The sequence below is a fragment of the Canis aureus genome, chromosome 11 (genome assembly GCF_053574225.1).
Source record: "Canis aureus isolate CA01 chromosome 11, VMU_Caureus_v.1.0, whole genome shotgun sequence".
NCBI classification, from domain to species: Eukaryota; Metazoa; Chordata; class Mammalia; order Carnivora; family Canidae; genus Canis; species Canis aureus.
In genome coordinates, this window is record NC_135621.1 from 2821902 (window position 1) to 2845881 (window position 23980).

The following is a 23980-nucleotide window of genomic DNA, read 5'->3' on the forward strand; positions in this document are numbered from 1 at the left end:
TGTCCCTTGGGCCTCCCAGAATGGGGCCACAGGAGATACTAAACACAGTAAGGTGAGCTCCTCTCCTCCCCCTACAATCCCCGTTTCCTTATTCCATTTGTGTCTACATAGGTAGACAGAGGCAAACCATTTCCCACTCACACTGAGATTCTCTCTCCTGATGCTGGAAATGTTTTATCCAAAGGAAAGTTACCACAGAGTCATAATATTTGAATCAAAGGTTTCATTGGGCAGTTTTGAATAGTTCTAAGGGAAGGGAGACCTCTATCAAGGGTAAGTTACTCAGAGAAGGGTCAACCTCTAGGGGAGGCCTTAAGGACCATCTGTGTGGTCAGCCATGTCCTCATTCTGACGTCCAAATTGTTCTGGGACCCTCCACCGGGGTTGGGGCAGTCCCAGATTTGGACCACCCCCCACTCCCACGCCCAACTTCACATTCTCAGCTGTTTCACTGGATGTTGCATCAGGGAGGGTGATGAAATCAGTGTCGGCGGATTTTACCCATGGATGCAACAGGCTGAAGGACTGGCCAGGGTCACTGACATAGCGCATCTCAACTCCCTAGACCTCCTGGACTTCCTAGCTATGGGACAGGGGTTAGGTGTTAGAATATCTAGCCCTTGCTTACCCTGGCATCCCAAAAGAACTACTGCCTGAACCCCACAGATCCTATGAAACATTGGGCCACTAAGGCTGAGGAGTCAGAAGGTTCTCAGCAACAATTCTCTCCCTCCAAGAGCCCCCAAGCCCTCCTAGTCTCCACAATGAGGCCTGAAGTGGGGGCAGAATATGTTTTATGGCATTATATGGCTTCCCAGTTCACAAAGTACCATCGAGTCCATTCTCTTCCAGGGAAAATAATTGTTCTCAAGGGAGAAAAAGAAGCCCCCTGGTTCTTAGAGGGCACCAGGTGGAAATCAAACTTCATTCCAAACAGCTCGCTATCCTATTGGGAAATAAATGAATGCTTCTGTTTTTGATTTTTCTCAGGCAGGAGGTAAGGAAATTAGGTGCTAGGGGGAAGTATATAGCTTTGAGAGGCAAAAAGATGAGGGAAAAGTTAAACAGGAAGGAACTTGAGACTAGATTCATTTAAATATTCGTTCCTCCTACTCCCACCCCCTCTACAGCCACTTCGATTCATGGAGAGCATTACACATATGCCCCATCCCAGGCCTCCAGCCACAGCAACCACACGTCTCATTTCCCTTGGAACTAAGGCTGCATACCTGGGCTCCCCACGGAGGGGGATGATGCAGGGAGGGGAATCCCACCTGCTGTGAGTCACCTGCTAGTATAAAGGGCGGGTCTTACAATGCAGGGACCTTAAAAAGAGACTCAGAGACAAGGGGAGAAAAACAGCAGGAAGCAGTTCAGAAACAGAACAGAAGGAACCAAACCAGAGACTCACAGAACGGACAGCATCAGGCTCAGCACAGGGAAGTGGGCAGAGATTCCACAAGGACCAGTGCAAGGCCCAGAGCCAGCCAGATTTGAGAAGCAGGCAGCGAGATGCTGGGAAGCAGGGCTGTGATGCTGCTGCTGCTGCTGCTGCTGCCCTGGACTGCTGAGCCCCGGGCTGTGCCTGAGGGCAGTAGCCCTGCCTGGATTCAGGGCCAGCAGCTCTCACAGAAGCTCTGCACGCTGGTGTGGAGTGCACATCCTCCCATGGGACATGTGGTAAGTGGCAGGCTCAGGCACCAAACAGGAGCCTATCCAAGCTCTTCAAGGATGCAGTGGGAGACTCTAGCTTTGGAGGAAGCTAGAGGGTTGGAGGTCATCAGAGAGTAAGAGAGGACAGGGGAGTGAGGTTCTGGGGAGAGTCATGGGCCTAGTGGAGTTTGAAAACATTTCTCTTATCTCTTTAATCTTCCCATTCCCTCCTGCATTCCAGGACCTACCAAGAGAAGAGGGAGATGGTGAGACTACAAGTGATGTCCCCCGCATCCAGTGCGGGGATGGCTGTGATCCCCAAGGACTCAAAGACAACAGTCAGGTAGTAAGATGAGGGTAGACCACAAGGACGAGGGGACTGGTACATCATTGGGTATTGTGGTGAATTAGTAAAAGTTCGATCTGTCCTTGTCCGTTCAGCCTACTGTAACCAATATCACAGACTGGGTGGCTTATAAACATCCAAAATTTAGTTCTCACTGTTCTGGGGGCTGGAAGTCGGAGATCAGGGTGCTAGCATGGTCAGGTAAGGGCCTTCAAGACTGCAGGCTTCTGGGATCTGTTTGTTTGTTTCTTTTTTTTTTTTTTTTTTAAGATTTTATTTATTTATTTATGACAGACACAGAGAGAGAAAGAGGCAGAGACACAGGCAGAGGGAGAAGCAGGCTCCATGCAGGGAGCCGGACATGGGACTCAATCCCTGGTCTCCAAGATCACACCCTGGGCTGAAGGCAACACTAAACCACTGGGCCACCGGGGCTGCCCAGACTTCTGGGATCTTCATACAGCAGAGGGCCTTGGGAGTTCCATGGGTCTCTTTTAGAAGAGTACTCATTGAGTTCAAGAGGCCTCCACCCTCATGACATCATCACTTTGTGAAGGCCTTTCCTCCTAATACCATTATGCTAGGGGATTAGAATTCAACATCTGAATTTTGTGGGGACACAAACATCCAGACCATAGTGGTGTCTAAGAACAAAGCACTGGGTGGGTCTTTGGTGAATGGAGTAGGAAGAAGGGATGTTTTCTTTCACTGCTTTCTTTCCTCCCACCAGTTCTGCTTACAAAGGATCCACCAGGGCCTGGTTTTTTATGAGAAACTGCTGGGCTCAGACATTTTCACAGGGGAGCCTTCTCTACTCCCTGATGGCCCTGTGGGCCAGCTTCACGCCAACCTCCTGGGCCTTAGGCAACTCTTGCAGGTATGAACTAGGGGCCTGGAGAATGGGGGCTTGCAGGTATCAGACATGACTGGACGAGGGACTGGACGGTGAAGGATCTAGAGTTCTGATTGTGTACTGTATCCTTTCAGCCAGAGGGTCACCACTGGGAGACTGAGCAAACTCCAAGCCCCAGTCCCAGCCAGCCATGGCAGCGCCTCCTCCTCCGCCTCAAGATCCTTCGCAGCCTCCAGGCCTTTGTGGCTGTAGCTGCCCGGGTCTTTGCCCACGGAGCAGCAACCCTGAGCCCGTAAAGCCAATGGCTTAAGGATGGTACCCAGATCTCCATGGCTTAGCAGTGCTAAATGAATCAGCCCGGGCACCTGTAAGCCAATAAGTTATCAGTCCATTAATTCTAATGAGACTTGCATATGTTGCATACTGACTAACTTATGATGCTGACCTAGGACAAAGTTGAATATTTATTCAATAGGAAGGGAAAACTTAAGATTATTTATCCTCATGGCAGCAGCTTGGGGAGGATTATTTATTATATTTATATTGAATTATGTACTTTTTTCAATAAAGACATATTTATGTGGATATCTGAGTCTGATTTCTAGGCTTGGTTGGGAAAAGGAAAAAGAGGGCCAAAGGACTACTGTATGCATCCTTCTACTCTGCAGGGCTCCAGTGGACAGGGATATATTTTCCTGACCTACTGGTATATACATAGAGTATCAAGGATCTTTTAGGTCTAGATCCTGGCATAGCTAAGCAAGCTGAATCGGATTACAAAGGGTTAAGAACATGAGGAAGCTGGGCCCCTAAATGTGACTCCTTTTGCCACCTGACCCTGTGCCTCCTTACTTTCTTGGCCAAGAGTGTATTTGGCCAAAGACAGGAGTCCCGATAACTGCAGGATCAAAAGTCAGAGCTGTTTTGAGCAGAAAGGGTATTCTAGGAAGATGGTGGTAAATCCCCCAAATTAATGGGATTCTCCCTTAAGGACATCTGTGAGCCCCATCGGAGGGCCCGACTACCCAAGGGGAGGTAAACTATCTTTGAAGCAAAGAGAATGGGGAGGCTACTGTGATCATTTCCCTTCCTTTTCTCCATAGTCACAACATTAAAAAAGCACAGGCTTTGAAGTCAAACAGAACCAGGCTTGTATCTTGGCTTTGTCACTAAACGGCCAAGTGACAATGGGCTAGTTCAAAACTGCCAATTCTAGAACCGTACCCATCCCCCCAACTTATATATGGATCACAGACTTCTGGAAGAATCTAAGGGACAGGAAAGGTTGTTCTAAACAGGGGGGTAAAAAAAAATAAATAAATTAAATAAATAAATAAATAAACAGGGGGGTAAGAAAAAAATTACAAGGGAGTGCCTACTGGGGTGAGTGGAATATGGGTCCTGATTTGCTGACCTTGATCTTACATGGCCTGCTAGTGTCTCCAAGGACATTAGTCTTTGTGAGCAGAGAAGTAAAGAAGTTCAGAGAGGAAACACTTCTAGGTCAGCACGAAGTTTATTAGCCACATCTGCTCAGAAGGGCCTCTTTCTGAACAGGACTATTCCTCTAACATACCAGCCAGAAAACAGCCCCATGTGCAGGGCCTCACTTCTGTTACGTCTCAAGTCATACTAGAAACATATTTTAGAACAAAGGCAGTTGTCCTGGGGTTCCCTGGGAATGACTAATGTGTGAGATTGTCTGGAGCCCCATGAAAAACATTCAAGGTTCTAAGTTCCAGGAACCTGGTTTTTGCCCAGGTCCACACCCAAGGAACAGAAACTCTTTCAGAAAAACAATATATTGCACAAAAGAATGAATGATATCTTAACAGAGAAATATCTAAGACGCAGAGCAAGATCTTGCTCTGTAAAAATTTCAAATTCTACCTATACTATAAAAAGCGATTCTTAAATGCCCAGCAACTCCACCATCCTTGACCTCTAAGAGTAACAGTTGGTCTCCTAAGCAGTGAGGAAGTGGAGACTAGACAGAGAGAATTATTGTGCAAAGCTTCACAGGCATATTAGATTGGCAGGATCATTTTAGGGGAAGGAATGGGTGTGGCCAGCTTGGGAGGCAGGGGAGGAGACTGTTAAGCAGAGGAGGTTTATCTCCTATTCCCTTCTTTTGAGGGGAGCTTCACATGATAGGCTGAAGCAGAAAGCTCTCAATTTCTGCAGGAAACAAAGGAATTTAGGACTTGAATCAGGAGTGAGAAGAAGAAGGAAGGAAAAGATTATTCTAGACATTAGGGAACCAGAAGAGAGAAATGGAATCCCATCACATGTCTCTGTTCCCTACCAATGGCCAATGCTGTGGGCACCACCACATTAGCCTGACCAACTATTCGAATGTTGACGTTCCTCCCACACTGGAAAGAAGCCACTCCAAGTGCCTGAGCCTTCTAAGTACCTCCTAACTGTCCTGGCCTACCCTCAGAACTCCTGTACCTCCCAAAACAGGCCTAAAATAGTAGTTAGAGCCATCGCTAACATCTATTCTGATTCATTGGTGCCTCTTTCGTACCCGTAGTATGGTTTTACTTTCCACTCCAAAACCCAGAGTTAACTTAACCAGCTTAGAATGGGTTTTCCATTCTTAGAGAGCAACATCATGATGTAGGGGGTAGCAGGGACAAAAGATACAGGAAGAACAGGAAATGCAGTTCCTAGTAGTCAGAAGGAATCAAAGGTCCATCCGTGTAGAAATGGCTGGAGTGGAAGACGTAAGCCTCATCCATGATGTTCTGGCCAGCCAACAGTGGGTCACCATTTGGCATGATTTCCTCAATCTTCATACTGTTTCTGAAAACTAGACAGTCCAGAAAAAGAAATCAGTCCCCGATCTTTGGTAAGAAGTTCCCAATCCCGCAGGGAAAATGAAGGAGGATGGCAGTAGAGGCCTGGACAAGGTGTGAGGGGGCACTTAGGTCAGGGAAGGAGAAGGCGTTTACATTTCATAATAAAAGGGATCACAAAGAAATGAGCCTCCCTCCAATGAGGAGCTTAGAGTTTAGCCTTTTCTATAATGGGAAAGGGAGGGCAGTTGGTAAAGGGAAGGTGTCCCCACTTCCCCAGGCCCATCTCACCACTTACTTTCCATTTCCTCAGTGTTCAAGTGTCTCAGATCATGGGGCAGATCTGGCTCTGGCACTGCCTGTGATGCAGGGTCTGGGAGAGGCTCCAGCCTCAGCTCTGGTCCCAAGTCTGGTTCTGACACTCCCTGGGGTACCATGTCTAGCGTAGGCTCCAGCATGGGCTCCAGTGGTGGCCCCAGATCCAGCCCAGCCGCTAGCAGTGGCTCTAACTCCAGGCATGGCTCTTGCTGTAGCAATGGGTCTAGTCCTGTCTCCAGCTCCAAGGACTCTGCTTCTGGCTCCGGCTTAAGCTCCAGCGGTTGTTGCAGCTCATCCACCTGTCTGGATGCGGTAATACACACAAAAGGGCAGGGCTTAGTTGTTTAGGTGAACTGGAGAATGGCGGAGCAAGCGGAGACTATCTCTCTCGGCTGAGAAGGCAAGAGAGCAAGGGCACCTGGGTGACTCCGTTGGTTAAGCATCTGACTCTTGATTTCTGCTCAGGTCATGATCTCAGGGTGGTGAGATTGAGCCCTGCGTCGGGCTCCATGCTCAGAGCAGAGTCCGCTTGAGATTCTCTCTGCTTGTCCCTCTATTCCTACCCCGGCCCTACTCGTGCATTCTCTCTCTCTCTCTCTCTCTTTTTAAATAAATTAAAAAAAAAATTTTTTTTTAAAGGTGGCAACAGGGCAATACAGCAGAGGGTTTAAGAGCACAGGCTTTGGAGTTAGGCTTGCCAGAGTTTGAATCCTATCATTTATTAGATAGGTGATCTTCAGCTTTCTGTGCCTCAGATTTATCATCGATAAAATGGAACCATCACCACCTAATAACGCTTCAGAGAGTAGGATGGTTAAAAGCAGGACTTTGGAATCTGACAGACCTGGATCATTTACTAGCCATGTACCTTAGGCATGCCATTTCACCACACTAAACCTCAGGCTCTTCGGCTGAAATACCCATGTCTGCCTCACAGGACTATTATGGAGATTCAATAAATAAGAAACTAAATGCAAAATATTTAGTCCAGTACCTGCCACATAATAAACTTTCTTAAATATGGCTGTTATCACCTAATTGGATGGGTTCTCAGAAGAATTCAATAAAATAAAAAGAAATCTGTTTCTAAAAAAAAAAAAAATCTAGTACTATGCTTCAAGTAGATGCCCATTAACGTCAGTGATTATGACTCTGATTAGCAGGGAAGCCCTGTGGAAACAACCTAAGGATAGCAGCAGAGCACTAGGGAACAAAGAGGCTAGCAGAACGAGGAAAAAAACCTAGAGGTTGGAGACTATGGGCCCGTAGGAAAGAAGGCCAGAGAGGCAAACTGAGCGGGTTTGGGTCGCCACATCAGCCAGCAAAGGCCAGGGAGGATGGGCAAGAAATGCATCTCTCACCTGTTAGAGACCACAATGAGCCTATGTTTCAGGTATTTCCTCCGTTCTTCGAGATTAACTGTGGGGGACATATGCAGGAGGACAGGGAGGTCAGTGGACTGGACACCTGGCCCAAAGACCCCTCGTGTAAACGGTCTTGATAATTGTATTTCCCTACTAACTAGCCATGTCCCAGGGACAAATCCTTTCATTTCTCTGGCTACCAATTTTTCCATGTCTGGAAGAAAGGAGCTGGATCTGTAGATGCCTGAGTCCCTGCAATCTTCAGTGACATACATCAACGATCCTTACCTTTCTCCTGGTAGTAGCACCCAAAAGCCTCATCCCGGGGGATTCGGGGGTAGAGGAAGCACAGTGGGTTCTCAGGTATGTTCTCTTCGGTAAGCAGCTGGTAGTGGCGAATGATTTTGGTCAGTGGGAGAGACTGAAGCACTTCCTTGGTGAAGGGTTGCAGAGAGTTGATGAGCACCTTATCTGCAGAATGGATGTGGGAAGAGGCAGGCCTGAAACAGTCGGGTCTAGGAGTCCCCCACCCTGGCCATCTAAGCCCCAACCTGCTGAGGGATTCAAGACAGAACCAGGGAAGCCAAGGGCTGGCAGAGGGACATAAAGGACAGGCTGTGGGAACATCGGGGCGAAGCAGCTGACCATCATCCTGATGTTCCACCCAGGAGCAGGTGATGCCCCCTTCTGATGTTTCACTGAAGCGCAGGAGAAAGGTGCCAGAGATGGTCTTCTTCAGCAGCCTGCGTTCCTTGCTCCGGCTCACAAAGCCCATGATGCGTCTGAAACAGAAAGCTGCTGTGAGGCCCTCATGCCTCCCTGCTGTCCTGCTGTCCTGCTCTCCTTGTACAGGGAGACAGCGCCAGGGTTTGGCCCTTGCTCTTGGCCAAGTCACTTCCTCTTACTGACGGTATCCACCTTCTAGGGCTGGAAGAGGTTTGAGGATTCAGTGTGGTCACAGATGAAAAAGCACCTTGGAAAGGCAAATGAGCAGGTGGTGTGATGGGAAGAGCACAGGCCTGCAGTCAGATGAGGCCTGGGTTTGAGTCCCAAGCAGGCCCATTGAGTGAATTCTTTTTTTTTTTTTTTCATTGAGTGAATTCTTTTTTTTTTTTTTTGAGTGAATTCTTTAACTTCTCTTTGACTCCACACGGTTGTAAGGATTACACGAGAGAGTTCATAAGGAGCATCCAGCAGGTTCTGGAGCACAACAGATGCTAGGACTATTATCATGAGCGAAAACGTCAGGCGCGTGACCTTGCACCAGCATTTGCTTGCTCTCTCCCTTTCTGCCACATGAGGGCGCACAGAGTCCACTCGAGCCCAGAAAGGCAGAAAGCTAGGGGTGGGGCGAGGGAGACTGACCAAGGCCTTACCCATCATTCCAGAGATCCTTCAAGTGGTCATGTACCAGCTCCAGAATTTTGTCTAACCACGTCCAGAATGGTAGCTTGCCAGGAGGGCTCTCTCGCTGCAGGAGGAATGAAAAGGCAGGAAGAGACATGATTAGTCGCCCCCAGTGAGCAGATGGCAGTAAGGAGGGCAAGGACTAGTGTTTGCACAGGGGCTAGACGTAGTCACACAGGATGCAGGGAGTTACCTTAGTGAAGTCGGCCCACGATAACAATGCGCCCTCAGTCCTAGAGTTCTGACCTGTGGACAGACAGACAGTTCAGGTAATCGATGCAGGCAAGGCCAGGGTCCTTGGAATAGAAAGGGTGGAGGGCTGGGGAGACTACGGCTGGGGAAAGGCTGGGAGAAAAGGAGGTTTGTACCAAAGAGCTTGTTCCTCAGCATGCTCAGCTGGTCTGGGTCAAGGCCTCGGCCAACATAGGAGGAGAACTGCCAGCTGAGAGCAGGGCCCAGCAAGCTCCAGGGTGCCATGGGAGGGCTGGAGAAGAACTGCTGATTCTGCAAGAGTGGGAAGAGGGCAGGATGGCTCAGAAGGAGCACCCTCAGGCCAAGCGTCCACACCCTTCCTTGCCACCCAGCACCATCAGCACCATCTCCTACCTGGGGGTTTGAGCTAAGCAGATTGAACCAAAGAACCGAGGCCCAGGCAATGGAAACTTGGTTCATATTGGAAATAATCACCACAGGGAGGGTGTCTGTCTGAAGAGAAAACAAGAGTCAGAGAGAGGGATGGGATGTTTCTAGCTTTGACAGAGGCAAAGGAGAACTTCCCACTGGAGAGGCTTCCTTTAACGCCTCCTGAATGCCTTCCGCCAGATCTGCTTCATCTCTCCCTGCCCTCCATTTCCACTCACCTTCAGCTCCTCCTTCAGACCCTGGTAGGTGTATTTGACTGTAACGCTGATAATGTGCAGTTCCTCCGTCACACCCAGCATGCCCTAGGACAGCCGAAGACACAGCGGTCAGCGGGCCCTGTGGCAAGCTCCTCCCATCCCCCCGCTGCTCTGGCCAGGCCTCACCTTATTGCAGCCCTTTCCTGGGCCACCTGAACGTTGTTCTACCAGAGTCTGTGAGTTGACAGGAAATAAAATAAATGCCAGAGTGAGGACTCCAGGGTCCCTGGAACCCCTATTTCGCCTCAAGACTTCCCAAGGCCTGGGAACTTCCCTCAGCCCATTGCACCGGACCAGAACCTTAGGCTGCTAGCCCTTCTTACCAGGTAACCGAAGTCCCAAATTAAGCCCTGACTCTGCCCCTTCTCGGGGGTCAGGGTTTTCTGGTTTGAGGTTAGAATGTTGAACTTCCGGAAGCTATTCCAGGAGGAAGAAGATATATGGAGAAGAGGAGAAGAGTTATTCTAAATACTCAAGGGGATCCCTGGGTGGCGCAGTGGTTTAGCGCCTGCCTTTGGCCCAGGGCGCGATCCTGGAGACCCGGGATCGAATCCCACGTCAGGCTCCCGGTGCATGGAGCCTGCTTCTCCCTCTGCCTGTGTCTCTGCCTCTCTCTCTCTCTCTCTGTGACTATCATAAATAAATAAAAATTAAAAAAAAAATAATAAATACATACTCAGCAGGAAAACAACAAAAATCCTACTTCATTCCAGACCTCCCCTCCTCCCTTTGTCCAACCCCCAACCAAGTCAACCTCCTTCTTGTCTGAGCCCCAATGTGGTTATTATGCAGGTTGTGCAGTGCACCCAAGTCGGCAGCATCCTTATCAGACACCTACCCTTGTGATTGAGGATTCCTGAAAAAAAAAAAAAAAAAAAAAAAAAAAAATTCACTGAGAACCAAAACAGTGCAGAAGTTAGGAATTTAGTCTTTAGAATCAGACAGACCTGGATTCAAACCCAAATCTGTGCTCACGAGTCTTATGGCCTTGCACAAGAGACACAATCTCTCTGGGCTTGTCTCTCCATCTGAACTGTGCACTGCTAATACCTAACTCACAGGGTTCCTGGGACAAATGAGGACTGGACAAGCCGCATGTCACATAGTGCTCAACAAGAGCGAGGAGGCGGGGTAGGAACACAGCCCCAGGGCCCTCGGGTGAAGAGTGGGTCTCCTCTGCCCCAGCAGCCCATGTCCCTGCCACCCTGTGGCCCCACGTGCCCCAACTTACTTGTCAATGGAAACTTCTGCAGTCAGTGACTCGTTGCCTTCCTGGAGTCTCACCAGGAGCCTAAGTGGAAGAGGGGAAAGTGGTCACCTTTAATCTCCTGGAGAGATCAAATGTTGGGAAAAGATAAGGTAAGAGATTAGAAGAGGTAGATGGGAAAAAGAAAAAGAAAGAGACGAGGTAGGTGGATTAAAGAGAAAAGGGAGAAGACAAGAGTGGAAAGATCTAAAGCCAGAAAGCAAACAGTAGTATGAGGGCTGGAAAAAGGAAGCAGGAATGAGTCCTGAAATGCCAACCTTGTTCGGATAGTGAACTTGCTCCCAGTCTTGAGGATGAGGGGTCGGTGGGGAGTTTGGGGCATGCAGGGCTGGGTTTCTACCACGAAGGCTCTGGGGAGAGAGGTGGCCGAGAGAATACAGAGTTCAGTCTCTGCAGGAATAGCTCCTCTTGCTCTTTCCTTCTGCCCTCCCTGGAGGTCCCTCCCCGGCCTCTAGACCTGTGGAGCAGGCGCTGTAGCAACTCCAGGACCTGGGCCTTCCGCAGGTTGACCCCTGCGGTCAGAGGGTCATCCTGATAGCTAACCAGGTGACTTAATCCCTTCAGCTCCTCCAACAGCTGGCGCAGGTGGAACAACAGCTTGGCTCCAGCTGTGAACCTAGGTGATAGGATTCCAGAGACAGAGAGCAAACTGATGAGTTTCCTGGTCTTCCCCAGACAGGCTCCAGAAGCTTCCCTTTTACTATGTGGAGAGGCAGAAAGTGATTGGGATAAAAAAAGAACCCAGGAAGCTTAGGAAAGATTATGCAACATGATTCATAATCCAAGAAATAAAAATCAAAGCCACTTCCACATATAAAACTGGTAAAAGGGACGCCTGGGTAGCTCAGTGGTTAAGCATCAGCCTTTAGCCCAGGGCGTGATCCCAGAGTCCAAGGTCGAGTCCTGCATCGGGCTCCTTGCATGGAGCCTGCTTCTTCATCTGCCTATGTCTCTGCCTCTCTGTGTCTCTCATGAATAAATAAAATCAAATCTTAAAAAAAAAATGGTGAAAGATTTATTTCTGTAATGAAGCTACTTTTCATATGACCCTTCAGGGCAGCTTGGTGTGGCTCAGTGGTTTAGCACCACCTTCAGCCCAGGGTGTGATCCTGGGGTCCTGGAATCAAGTCCCACGTCGGGCTCCCTGCATGGAGCCTGCTTCTCCCTCTGCCTGGGTCTCTGCCTCTTTCTGTGTGTGTCTCATGAATAAATAAATAAAATCTTTAAAAAAAATCATATGACCCTTCATATGTACTATTATTCTAAGTGCTTACTGTATTTAATCCTTATAACAACCCTATGAGACAGCTATTATTATTATCCTCATTTTACAGATAATTAAACTCTAGAGAAAGGTTAAGTGACTTGCTTGAGGTCACAGAACTAGTATGGAGTAAGCTGTATGTGATCCGGGCATTCTGGCTGCACAGTCCATACTTTTTTAAGTAGGCTCCACACCCAGCATGGGGCTCAAACTCATGACCCCCAGATCAGGACTCACATGCCCTACTGAGTGAGCCAGCCATAAAATTTTTAATTGATTTTATTTTTTTATTTCTGGGACACCTGGGTGGCTCAGCAATTGGGCATCTGCCTTTGGCTCAGGGTGTGATCCTAAGGTCCCGGGATCGAGTCCCGCATATGGCTCCCTGCATGGAGCCTGCTTCTCCCTCTGCCTGTGTCTCTGCCTCTCTCTCTCTCTGTCTCTCATGAACAGATAAATAAAATATGTAAAAAAATAAACAAATAAAATTTTATTTCAATTGAATTAACATATAATGCTATAATACACATGCAAGCTCAGGCACTTGGGTGGTTCAGTGGTTGAGCATCTGCCTTTGGCTCAGGTCGTGATCCCAGGGTCCTGGGATCGAGTCCCACATTGGGCTCCCCATGGGGAGCCTGTTTTTCCTTCTGCCTATGTCTCTGCCTCTTTCTCCATGTCTCTCATGAATAAATTAAAAAAATCTTTGAAAAAAAATGAGTTGCAAGCTCCACAAACTGAGCCAGCCAGGTGACCCAGGCTCAAATTTTTAAAAAAATTTTTATTTATTTATGATAGTCACAGAGAGAGAGAGAGAGAGAGAGAGAGGCAGAGACACAGGCAGAGGGAGAAGCAGGCTCCATGCACCGGGAGCCCGATGTGGGATTCGATCCCGGGTCTCCAGGATCACACCCTGGGCCAAAGGCAGGCACCAAACCGCTGCACCACCCAGGGATCCCTTTTTTTTTTTTTTTTAAGATTTTATTTATTTATTCATAGAGATGCAGAGAGAGAGAGAGGCAGAGACACAGGCAGAGGGAGAAGCAGGCTCCATGCAGAGACCCTGACGTGGGACTCTATCCAGGGTCTCCAGGATCACGCCCTGGGCTGCAGGCGGCGCTAAACCGCTGCGCCACTGGGGCTGCCCCCAGGCTCAAATTTTTAACATGGGAAAATATCTAAAAATATTAAATTTTTTAAAACCACAAGATAAAAAAATAAAATAAAAACTAAAAACCACAAGATAGTACATTTATGATATGACCTGCCCTCGTTTATTTTTTTTTCAAAGATTTTATTTATTTATTCATGAGAGACAAAGAGAGAGAGGCAGAGACAGAGGGAGAAGCAGGCTCCATGCAGGAAGCCGGACATGGGACTCGATCCTGGGTATCCAGGATCATGCCTTGGACTGAAGGTGGTGCTAAACCGCTGAGCCACCAGGGCTGCCCTGCCCTCTTTTAAAATAAATGTATATTTGGGGGATCCCTGGGTGGCTCAGCGGTTTGGCGCCTGCCTTTGGCCCAGGGCGTGATCCTGGAGTCCCGGGAGAGAGTCCCACATCTGGCTCCCGGCATGGAGCCTGCTTCTCCCTCCTCCTGTGTCTCTGCCTCTCTCTCTCTCTCTGTCTATCATAAATAAATAAATAAATCTTTAAAAAAAATTAAAAAATAAAAAATAAATAAATGTATATTTGGGGCACCCAACTGGCTCAGTCACTGGAACATGTGACTCTTGATCTTGGGGTTGTAAATTCAAACCTCATGTTAGATGTAGAGATTACTTAAATATAAAACCTTTGGTAGGTGGGCGCCTGGGTGGCTCAGCCAGTTGAGCCTTTGGCTTGGGTCATGATTTCCTGGGATTGAGCCCTGCATCGGGCTCCCTGCTTAGCGGGGAGGCTGCTTCTCCCTCTCCCTTTGCTGTTCCCCCTGCTTGTGCTTGCTTTCTCTTTCTCCTTGTCAAAAAGATAAATCTTAAAAAAATTTAAAACCTTTAAAATAGATGGATTGTATATTTATGTATATACATAGGGAAAATTTGCAAAAAATGTATTCAAAAGCCCTAACACTGAGTACCGCTGCATGATCAGGTTATGCAGATAGGCAGTTTTTACTTTCTTTTAAGTTGTCTGAATTTTTTTTTCCAATTGAGACACATTATATTTATAATAAAAAAAGAATCAATAAAGCTCTTTCTTTTTCTTTTTTTGAGATTTTATTTATTTGAGAGAGAGAGAGAGAGAGAGAAACATGAGCAGGGAGAGGGGCAGAGAGAAGCAGACTCTCCACTAGGCAGGGAGCCTGATGCAGGGCTTGATCCCAGGACCCTGGGATCATGACCCAAGCTGAAGGCAGACACAACTGACTGAGTCATTCAAGCGCCCCCCCCCCTCGCTTTTTAAGAATTTCTTTATTTAGGGTAGCCCCAGTGGTGCAGCGGTTTAGCGCTGCCTGCAGCCCAGGGCGTGATCCTGGAGACCCTGGATAGAGTCCCACGTCAGGGTCTCTGCATGGAGCCTGCTTCTCCCTCTGCCTGTGTCTCTGCCTCTCTCTCTCTGTCTCGATGAGTAAATAAATAAAATCTTTAAAAAAAGAAAAGAATTTCTTTATTTATTCATAAGAGACAGAGGGAGAGGCACAGACATAGGCAGAGAGAGAAGCAGGCTCCATGTAGGGAGCCCGATGTGGGATTAGATCCCAGGACCTTGGGATCATGCCCTGAGCCTAAGGCAGACGCTCAATCACTGAGCCACCCAGGAGCCCACCCCTTCCCCCTTTTTAAGAGATTTTATTTATTTATTCATGAGAGACACAGAGAGAGAGAGACAGAAACATAGGCAGAGGGAGAAGCAGGCTCGATGCAGGAGGCCTGACGTGGGACTCGATCCCAGAACTCTGGGATCACACCCTGAGCCAAAGGCAGATGCTCAACCACTGAGCCACCCAGGTGTCCCCCACCCCTGCACCTTTTTAAAATATGTTATCTATTTTATTTATTTGAGAGAGAAAGAGAGTGAGGGAGAGTGGAAGCACAGAGGAGCAGAAGGGGAGGGAGAGGGAGCGGGAAAGAATCTCAAGCAGACTCTGTGTTGAGGGGGAGCTCCACATGGGGCTCAATCCCACAACCCCAAGACTATGATCTGCCTGAACAAAGAGTTGGATGCTTAACCAACTGACTTAGGCTCTGGTCATGATCTCAGGGTCCTGGGATCAAGGCCCACATTGGGCTCCACACTCAGTGGGGAGTCTGCTTCTTGCCCTCTCCCTCTGCCCCTCCCCCTTACCCATACTGTCTCTTAAATAAATAAAATATTAAAAAAAAAATAAATAAAATATTTAAAAACAAAACAAAGGATCAACATAACACCACCAAAAAGGAAAGCTATATACTTTAACCCAGGAATACCACTTCTAGGAATTTATATTACAGAAATAATTAGGGATGTAAATAAAGATGTAGTTATGAGGATTTTTACTCCAACAGTATAAAATAGCAAGAAATCCGGGTGCTCAGCTGGCTTAGTGGGAAGAGCACATAACTCTTGATCTCAGGGTTGTGAGTTTGAGCCCCCCATTGGGTGCAGAGATTGTTTAAGTAAGTTAAATAAACTTAAAAAAAGAATCCCTTCCCATCTTGCAAGATGGTGGGTGAAAAGATAAGAAGCCGATACTAAGGAGAAGAAACCTGGAGCCAAGAAGGCTGATGCTTGTGGCAAGATTAAAAATGGTGACCTCAAGGTTAAAATGCCAAAGAAGGGGACGCCCCATTGCAGCCAAAAGTGTCCTAGTCAGAGGAAACTGGCACATATTTCCCATTGGCTATGTATTCCAGAAAAGCCATGTACAACAGGAAGCATTCAGTAGCTAAATCCAGAGTTGAAAAGAAAAAGGAGAAGGTTCTTGCTACGGTCACAAAACCAGTTGGTGGTAACAAGAATGGCGGTACCTGAATGATTAAACTTCACAAAATGCCTAGGTATTATCCTGTCGCTGTGCCTCAAAAGCTCTTGAGCCAGAGCAAAAAAAACCCCATTCAGTCAGCATGGAGAATTCTGAAAGCTAGCATCACTCCTGGCACCATTATTTTTAAAAAGATTTTATTTATTTATTTGAGAGAGAGAGAGAAAAAAAAGAGAGAACATGAGCTGGGGGGGGGGGCAGAGAGAGTGAGGAAGAAGGAGACACAGACTCTCCATTGAGCAGGGAACCCCAAGGAGGGTTTGATCCCGGGGCCCAGAGATGATGATCTGAACTGAAGGCAGATGCTTAACCCACTGAGCCACCAAGGTCCCCTCCTGGCACCATTCTGATCATCCTCACTGGGCTCCACAGAGGCAAGAAGGTGGTTTTCCTGAAGCATTTGAGCAGTGGGGGTTGCTACCTGTGACTGGACCTCGGGCCCTCAATCGAATTCCTCTACATAGAACACACCAGAAATTTGTTATTGCCACCTCCACCAAAATTGGTATCAGCAGTGTGAAAATTCCCAAACATTTCACTGATGCTTACTTCCAAAAGAAGCTGCATAAACCCAGATACCAGGAAGGAGAGATCTTCGACAGCAAGAAAGGAAATGTGAGACTACAGCACAGCACTAGGTTGATCAGCATGCTGTGGATTCGAAAATTCTGTCAAAAATCAAACCTGTTCCTCACCTTTAGGGCTACCTCCACTCTGTGTTTTCTCCCACAAATGGAGTTTGCCCTCACAAATCAGTGTTCTACATTTCTTACAAAGAACCTAATACTGACCCATTTCCACAAAAACAACAACTTGGGGGGAAAAAACCAAAATATTTGTTGAATATATACAATGGAATATTATTCATAATAAAAAATAAAGTCTTGGGACACCTGGGTGGCTCAGTGGTTAAGCGTCTGCCTTCAGCTTAGGGCATGATCCTGGAGTCCAGAGATCGAGTCCTGCATCGGGCTCCCTGCATGGAGCCTGCTTCTCCCTCTGCCTGTGTCTCTGCCTCTCTCTCTCTCTGTCTCTCATGAATAAATAAAATCTCTAAAAAAAGGTAAAAAAAAAAAAAAAGAATAAAGTCTTGCCATTTGCAATGATGTGAATAGAGCTAAGAAAGAATTATGCTAAGTGAAATAAGTCAGAGAAAGACAAATACCGTAAGATTTCACTCATACGTGGAATTTAACAAAACAGGTAATAATTTTTTTTTTAATTTTTTAAAAATTTTTATTTATTTATGATAGTCACAGAGAGAGAGAGAGAGAGAGAGGCGCAGAGACACAGGCAGAGGGAGAAGCAGGCTCCATGCACCAGGAGCCCGACGTGGGATTCGATCCTGGGTCTCCAGGACCGCGCCCTGGGCCGAAGGCAGGCGCCAAACCGCTGCGCCACCCAGGGATCCCCGGTAATAATTATTTAAATTAAAAGACAACTCAAATGTCCAAAATAGGAGTTCATTAATTAAATTATGTTACCTCTATATAGGGAACTATAAGGCAATCATCAAAAATAACATGGGTGGGTGCCTGGGTGGCTCAGTCAGTTAAGTGTATGCCTTTGGCTTGGGTCATGGTCCTGGGGTCCTAGGATCGAGTCCAGCATCTGGCTCTCTGCTCAGTGGGGAGTCTGCTTCTCTTTCTCCCTCTGTCCCTCCCTACTGTTCGTGCTGTCTCTCTCTCAAATAAATAAAATCTTAAAAAATAATAATAATAGTAATAACATGGGCATGAGGTGCCTAGGTAGCTCAGTCAGTTAAGCGTCTGACCCTTGCTCTCAGCTCAGGTATTGATCTCAGGGTTGTAAGTTCAGGCCTCCTGTTGGGTTCTATGCTGGCAAGGAGTCTACTTAAAGAAACAAAACTAAAAACATGGGTAGGGGTGCCTGGCTAGCTCATTTGGTACAGCATGCAACTCAATTCTTGGGGTGGTAAGCTCGAGCCCCCAGCTGGGTGTAGAGTACTTAATAAATAAAAATAAATTAAAAAAGAAACATCAGCCTGTCTCATTTAAAAAAATAAATAACATGGGTAAGTACCACAATATACAGCTAAGTTAAAAAACAAAAACCACAGTTCTCAAAATAGTTCTTAATTTTTGTATATTATAGTAGCTACACATGGACAGTAGGATAAGAGGTAATTGTCTTTTTTTTTTTTTTTTACATTATAGTGATTACAATTAAAAAAAAAAAAAAAAAGGTAGAGCGGTGCCTGGGTGGCTCAGCTGGTTAAGCGGTGGCTAGCTCTTGATTTCAGCCCAGGTCATGATCTCAGGGTTCTGGGATTGAGGAGTCTGCTTAAGAATTCTCTCTCTCCCTCTTCCTCCCTCCCTCTCCCCACACCTCACGTTCTCTCTCTCTCTAAAATAAATAAGTAAATCCTAAAAAATAAAGTAAAAAATATATTTCTTGGGTAGTTAAAAAGGAAGGAGAAACCAGCTTGGAGATTAATCCATTCCTTTTACCAAAGCAAAGACTAGGCTCTGGATTATCTGAATGGTAAGAATAAAGAGAGGGTCACTGTGGTCAGACAAGTGAGCTGGGATCATTTCGGGGAGCAGAGAGTAAGGACAATGATGGCTCTTGCCTAGATAAGCAATTCATTACATGAATAAGAAAATTCATTACAATTCACAATTTACAATTTACAAAGCACAGCGCGGTGGCTGGGACAAGGGCTGGGTAGGAGCTGCCTCTTACCACTTCTCCAGCTGTTCCAATCCTCCTTCCTGAGGGGCTCCAATGCAGGCTTTCTGTTGCTGGGCTTTCCATTCCTCCAACTTGGGCAGCAGTAGCTCAATAAGGGTAGTTAATCGGCCTAGCAATGCTTTGGTGGCATCCAGTACCTCCTAAGAAAGACATAAAGTGAGTGATGAGCACTTCTCACCATCACCTTTCACCACCCAACCAGGGAGGAAGAGACAAAGAAGCCAAGGCTAAGAGGGCAGGGCTCCCACATCCCTCATTTTCCCCAGTTCCCCGTTGCCCACTCCCTCTGTCTGCCTCCCACCTTTCTCCTTCTGTCCAGTTCATTGAGAGTTTCCTGCAGAAGCTGGTGCTGTCTCATCTGATGGGGGTCTAAGGAGAATTTCTTCACTGGATGGAGGGAGCAGGAGTGAGACAAATGCTCAGACCTAGGGCTCCTTCCCCTCTACATCCTGATCAGGACCTCAGTCAGTCGGGTGGAGGGAATTTTGAAGGGAGAAGAAGAGGAACCAAGCAAAGCAGAGGCACCTCTGGGCCCTCAGGCAAGTTGTGAATTGAACCAAAAGCCCACTTAATCTGCTAAGGCAGCTTTCCACGCACCTCCCCCAACGTACACCGGCCGTCCCTCAGCCACACCTCCAGCCCAACCTCCATAACATACGCTGGCACTTTTAGCTTTGCATGGCAGCAGGGCTATAGCCACGGCCGGCCGGCGGCTGTAGTAGCCAGAGGAGATTATCGCTTACTGGAGCTTTTCCCTTCTCCTCTCTTCCACCCCTGCCTCCCAGCATGCACCTGTCTTTCTCCCACACTTCGGTGTGCTTCCTACCTTGGGCCTGGATCTTATATCGGAAGCAGAAGACATCCTGCTGGTCTTTCAGTTGGGAGATGGATTTCACCAGCCTCTGTAGAGGGGATAAGACCCAGATGGGGCTGTTTCTGTGGGAGGAGGCAGGCTGAGCCCTACCCACCCTGACTCCTGCCACATCTACTAACCTCCATCATAGCCTTTAATTCCAGGATCCGGGATTCAATCTCATCCTGCTGGCTTTCTACAGGTGTTTTGAGGGCTGGATCTCCTTGCTCCTGAAATAAGAGATTCTGAGCACATTTCAATTCTGACCTTACATCCCTGAAACCTCTGCCTGCAGTTATATCACAGGATGGGGGGCTGGGGATCTTGTTCTTTTTTTTTTCTTTTTTTTTTTTTGGAGTTCAATTTGTCAACATATAGCATAACACCCAGTGCTCATCCCACCAAGTGCCCCCCTCAGTGCCCATCACCCAGTCACCCCAACCCCCCACCCACTTCCCCTTCCACTACCCCTTGTTCATTTCCCAGAGTTAGGAGTCTCTCATGTTTTGTCATCCTCACTGATATTTTCACTCATTTTCTCTCCTTTCGCTTTATTCCCTTTCACTGATTATTATATTAATTATAATATAATTAATATATATTAATTAATTAATATAATTATATTATATTCCCCAAATGAATGAGACCATATAATGTTTGTCCTTCTCCGATTGACTTATTTCACTCAGCATAATACCCTCCAGGTCCCTCCACATCGAAGCAAATGGTGGGTATTTGTCCTTTCTAATGGCTGAGGAATATTCCATTGTATACATAGACCACAGCTTCTTTATCCATTCACCTGTCGATGGACACCGAGGCTCCTTCCACAGTTTGGCTATTGTGGACATTGCTGCTATAAACATTGGGGTGCAGGTGGGGGATCTTGTTCTTGTTCTGAGACAAATATCCCGAGTCCCTTCCACAGTCACTCTCTACTCTAGGAGCTTTCAATATCACTACAAATTGTTCTTACCAACTGAGCCCTCTGAGCCTGGGTCAGAATTCTTTTTTCTTCCAGAAGGAGATTGAAGATCATCTCAGCCAACTGGGTAGGGCCCTGGGGAAGGGCCTATAGTAGGAAGAGAAAGAACTGATCGAAGCATCTTCAATGATCTAGCACTCCAGACCTTGCCTACCAGTGGCCCCAGTACTTCCCCCTCCTTCAGGGTCTCTAGCCCCTCCCCTCTTCACCAATGGTACCCTAAAACCTAGCCTTTACCCAACATGGTCACCTAGACTCTGCCCTTCTCTCTGACAGTGACCCTCCAAGTCCAGATCTGCCGTGGACTTGTCCCTCTTTTCCCCAAATCTGCGCCCATCCCTTTACATCTCCAGGTCCTGTTTCATACCCTAAACCATACTCCTCTACATTCAGTTTCCTTTATATTCAGCTTTTTGGCCATTCCTGGCTCCTCCAAGTACCTGAATGTCCCGATAGAATTTTCGCAAGTTGTGCTGTAATAAAAAGCACTCAGGGTCCTGGCCGCAGCGGCCACACTCATACTTCAGTTGGTCCAAGAAATGGAAGAACAGCATGTTCACCTTGGAATCATCATTGCCCAGGGCAGCCTCCTGCCTAGGGACCAGGAATGACAAGGATTAGTATCCCTGCAGCGTTCCTACTGTCTTTTGTGGCCTCCTAACCCCTTCTAGACAACTTTGGTGTCTCCAGGATCCTGGGGGCTCAGAAGAAACTACTTTCCACACCCCACTTCCTGAGGAACTCACCAGTTCTGATCTTCAATCCAGACAGCCAAGTGCTGTCGAATGTCCACTGGCAGGAGGCTATCTGAGTAGAGCTGATGCAGCTGATCCTGAAATGGGTTGTCGAGATTCTGTAGCATCTCCCACTGCGCCATTTGGGGTCTGAGTCTGAAGGATGCACGTTCCCAACTGGAAATTTTGCTGGACTAAATCATCCACAGTCTCATGATTGCTTATCACTATAATAAAAAAAATTAATTATAAAGGTACGAAAAAAAAGAAAACTGGAGCTACATTGATCTCACTCCTAATGTTGGTCTCTTCCTCTTCTCTCCACAGGTAACCAATATTATCAGTTTAGTTCATATTCTTTCAGACAGTACTATTTAGGAGCTGCAATATGTGGGCCTTTTTGTTTTAATGATCAGTTCTTTTTTTTAAGCCTTTATTTATTTATTTATTCATGAGAGACACAGAGAGAGAGAGGCAGAGACACAGGCAGAGGGAGAAGCAGGCTCCCCGCAGGGAGCCCGACGTGGGACTCAATCTCGGGTCTCCAGGATCACGCCCTGAGCCCAAGGCAGACACCCAACTGCGGAGCCACCCAGGTGTCCCTTAATGACGATTTTCAAACACACACCGAAGTAGAGTGAATAGTACAAGAATCATCCATTTACCCATCATTCAACTTTACTAAACATTAATATTTCCACCATCTTAATTTCATCTATCTCCCCCAGTGAATTTATTTTAAATTTGTATTCGTGTTTACTTATGCTGGAACATTTCAAGATCATAAATGGGTTATAAATATTTATTTCAGCATGATCCCTGATGGTCCCAAAGCTTTATCAAGGGCTGAAACCTTAACAATCTGCTCTCCATGTAGGAAGGAGAGACTTCCTTCCAAATATTTATTTTTTTTCCAAATATTTAAATACTTAAAAAAAAACACAAATATTTAAATACTCTACAAGGAGGTCACTCAATCTCTAAGACTGTGATACTTTTAAGACCTCTATCAACCTCTGACTCTTCATGTATATTATCAACTTTGTGAGAGACCCAGAAATTCCCCCCCACCCACAGAGGCAGGGTTGGGCAAAGAAAGCAGAGGCTTTTTTTTTTTTTTTTTTTCAAGCAGAGGCTTTTGTTTGTTTTTTCACCATGAAACTTCACTCAAAACTGGTATTTGAAAAAACAAACAAACATGGTATTTGCCTGCTACCAAGTAGGCTGGGCTAAGAATCTTTCTTCCTCTCTTTCCCCGCCCCCTGCCAACTGCCTGCTTAGGAAATCAAAACCTATTCTTGTTGAAGATTAAACCTAACAGAAAAGAGTATTTACATACATCCGTGGTCCAAAAAAGGTGACATGATCTTATCACCAATGAAAGAAAAATGTCTGGGGTGGGAGAGATTGTGTTCCGTCAGTATGAATAATCGTGAGATGCTTTTCTACCTCTTTGAAGTAGAAACGGGGAGGAAAGGATTGGTCAGGGACTCCTATTTTTCATTTTAATGCTTTTACTAGTGCTTGGCTTTGAAATCTATGCACCTGTACTGCTTTAAAAAAACAAATGGAGAGTCTCCACTTCTTAAGGAAGGAATCTCGACTGTTATGAAAAGAGCAAGGTGGCAAGTTAACCGTAAGGTTTAAATATGAGAAAACAAAACAAAAAAGCATGGTCTTCCCAAAACAGACCGCAAACACGAGGCCTAAAGGCTGTAACGCTTTTCCCCCAGCTATCCCTCACTCTCTTGGGCATACATTTTTTGCTCAATGAGCTTTTTGGAAAAGGACTGCATTTTGTGTGTGACCTTAGGCAAATTGTTTCACCTTTCTGTCCCTTACGCTTTTTTTTTTTTTTTTTTTTTAAGATTTTATTGGTTCATGAGAGACACCCAGAGAGGCCGAGACGCAGGCAGAGGGAGAAGCAGGCTCCATGCAGGGAGCCGACGCGGGCTCGGCCCGGACCCGGGGTCACGCCCTGGGCGCAAGGCGCCGCTGAACCGCTGAGCCACCGGGCTGCGCTGCCCCTTACACTAACAGTGAAGGAAGTGAAATCGTATCTACCTTCAGACATCCTTTTTTCTTTTTTTGGCGAGAATCAAACCTAACACAGCCCGGAGGGTCAAGGCGCTGGCTAAGGGATTCCGGGGCTGCCGGGGGCGTCTGGGGAGCCGGGTGTCAGCGCCGGCGGCCGGGCTGGATGGGAGACTCGCTCACGCAGCAGGGGACAGCTATTTCGACTTAGAGACGAAGGCTCACGACGAGCGGGCGCACCCCAGGGCCTGCCGCCTTCCCCGGGGAGCGACGCGCGCCCGCACCCCGGCCCCGCGCGGCCCCCTGGGCCCGTACCTGCCGAGAGGCTCAGGATCCCCTCCGTCCAGCCGCTCCGGGAAAGGCTTCCGGCCCGGGGAGGGAGCTCGGGGCCCCCCGCGCGCCCCGCCCGGCCCCGCCCGGCCCCGCCCCCGGCTCCTCGGCCCCGCCCCCTCGGGGCCCGCGGGCTGGAACGCGCGGCTGAACCCGGGAGCTCGCCGTGCGCAGCCTGGCAACCGCGACGCTGGC

At 47.4% G+C, this 23980-nt stretch overlaps 2 protein-coding genes and 1 pseudogene across 5 annotated transcripts; 2 read left to right on the forward strand and 1 right to left on the reverse strand.

Moving 5' to 3' along the window:
* Window positions 1-58: 58 nt before the first annotated feature.
* Window positions 59-3437, forward strand: IL23A (interleukin 23 subunit alpha). The gene is made up of 4 exons (XM_077913390.1): window positions 59-1680; window positions 1895-1996; window positions 2730-2876; window positions 2987-3437. The coding sequence occupies exons 1-4, from the start codon at window positions 1513-1515 to the stop codon at window positions 3146-3148; spliced, it is 579 nt and encodes a 192-aa protein (XP_077769516.1). The 5' UTR covers window positions 59-1512; the 3' UTR covers window positions 3149-3437.
* A 912-nt stretch (window positions 3438-4349) lies between these two features.
* STAT2 (signal transducer and activator of transcription 2) lies at window positions 4350-23892 on the reverse strand. 4 transcript variants are annotated; one of them, XM_077913383.1, is made up of 24 exons: window positions 23771-23892; window positions 21434-21648; window positions 21128-21281; window positions 20679-20774; window positions 19843-19932; window positions 19676-19751; window positions 19151-19218; window positions 18841-18989; window positions 11366-11524; window positions 11166-11258; window positions 10873-10932; window positions 10480-10497; window positions 9965-10058; window positions 9768-9815; window positions 9603-9686; window positions 9349-9447; window positions 9111-9246; window positions 8936-8988; window positions 8712-8806; window positions 7981-8117; window positions 7624-7806; window positions 7333-7390; window positions 5952-6274; window positions 4350-5667 (listed from the first exon to the last, which is right to left on the reverse strand). In XM_077913383.1, the coding sequence occupies exons 2-24, from the start codon at window positions 21562-21564 to the stop codon at window positions 5525-5527; spliced, it is 2547 nt and encodes an 848-aa protein (XP_077769509.1). In that variant the 5' UTR covers window positions 21565-21648; window positions 23771-23892; the 3' UTR covers window positions 4350-5524. The 4 variants fall into 4 exon arrangements, with proteins under 4 accessions (XP_077769509.1, XP_077769507.1, XP_077769508.1 ...); XM_077913381.1 differs by having other exon boundaries at window positions 19151-19236; XM_077913382.1 differs by lacking the exon at window positions 23771-23892 and adding an exon at window positions 23486-23695 and having other exon boundaries at window positions 19151-19236.
* On the forward strand, window positions 16111-17992 carry LOC144322914 (large ribosomal subunit protein eL6 pseudogene; annotated as a pseudogene).
* Window positions 23893-23980: the final 88 nt, after the last annotated feature.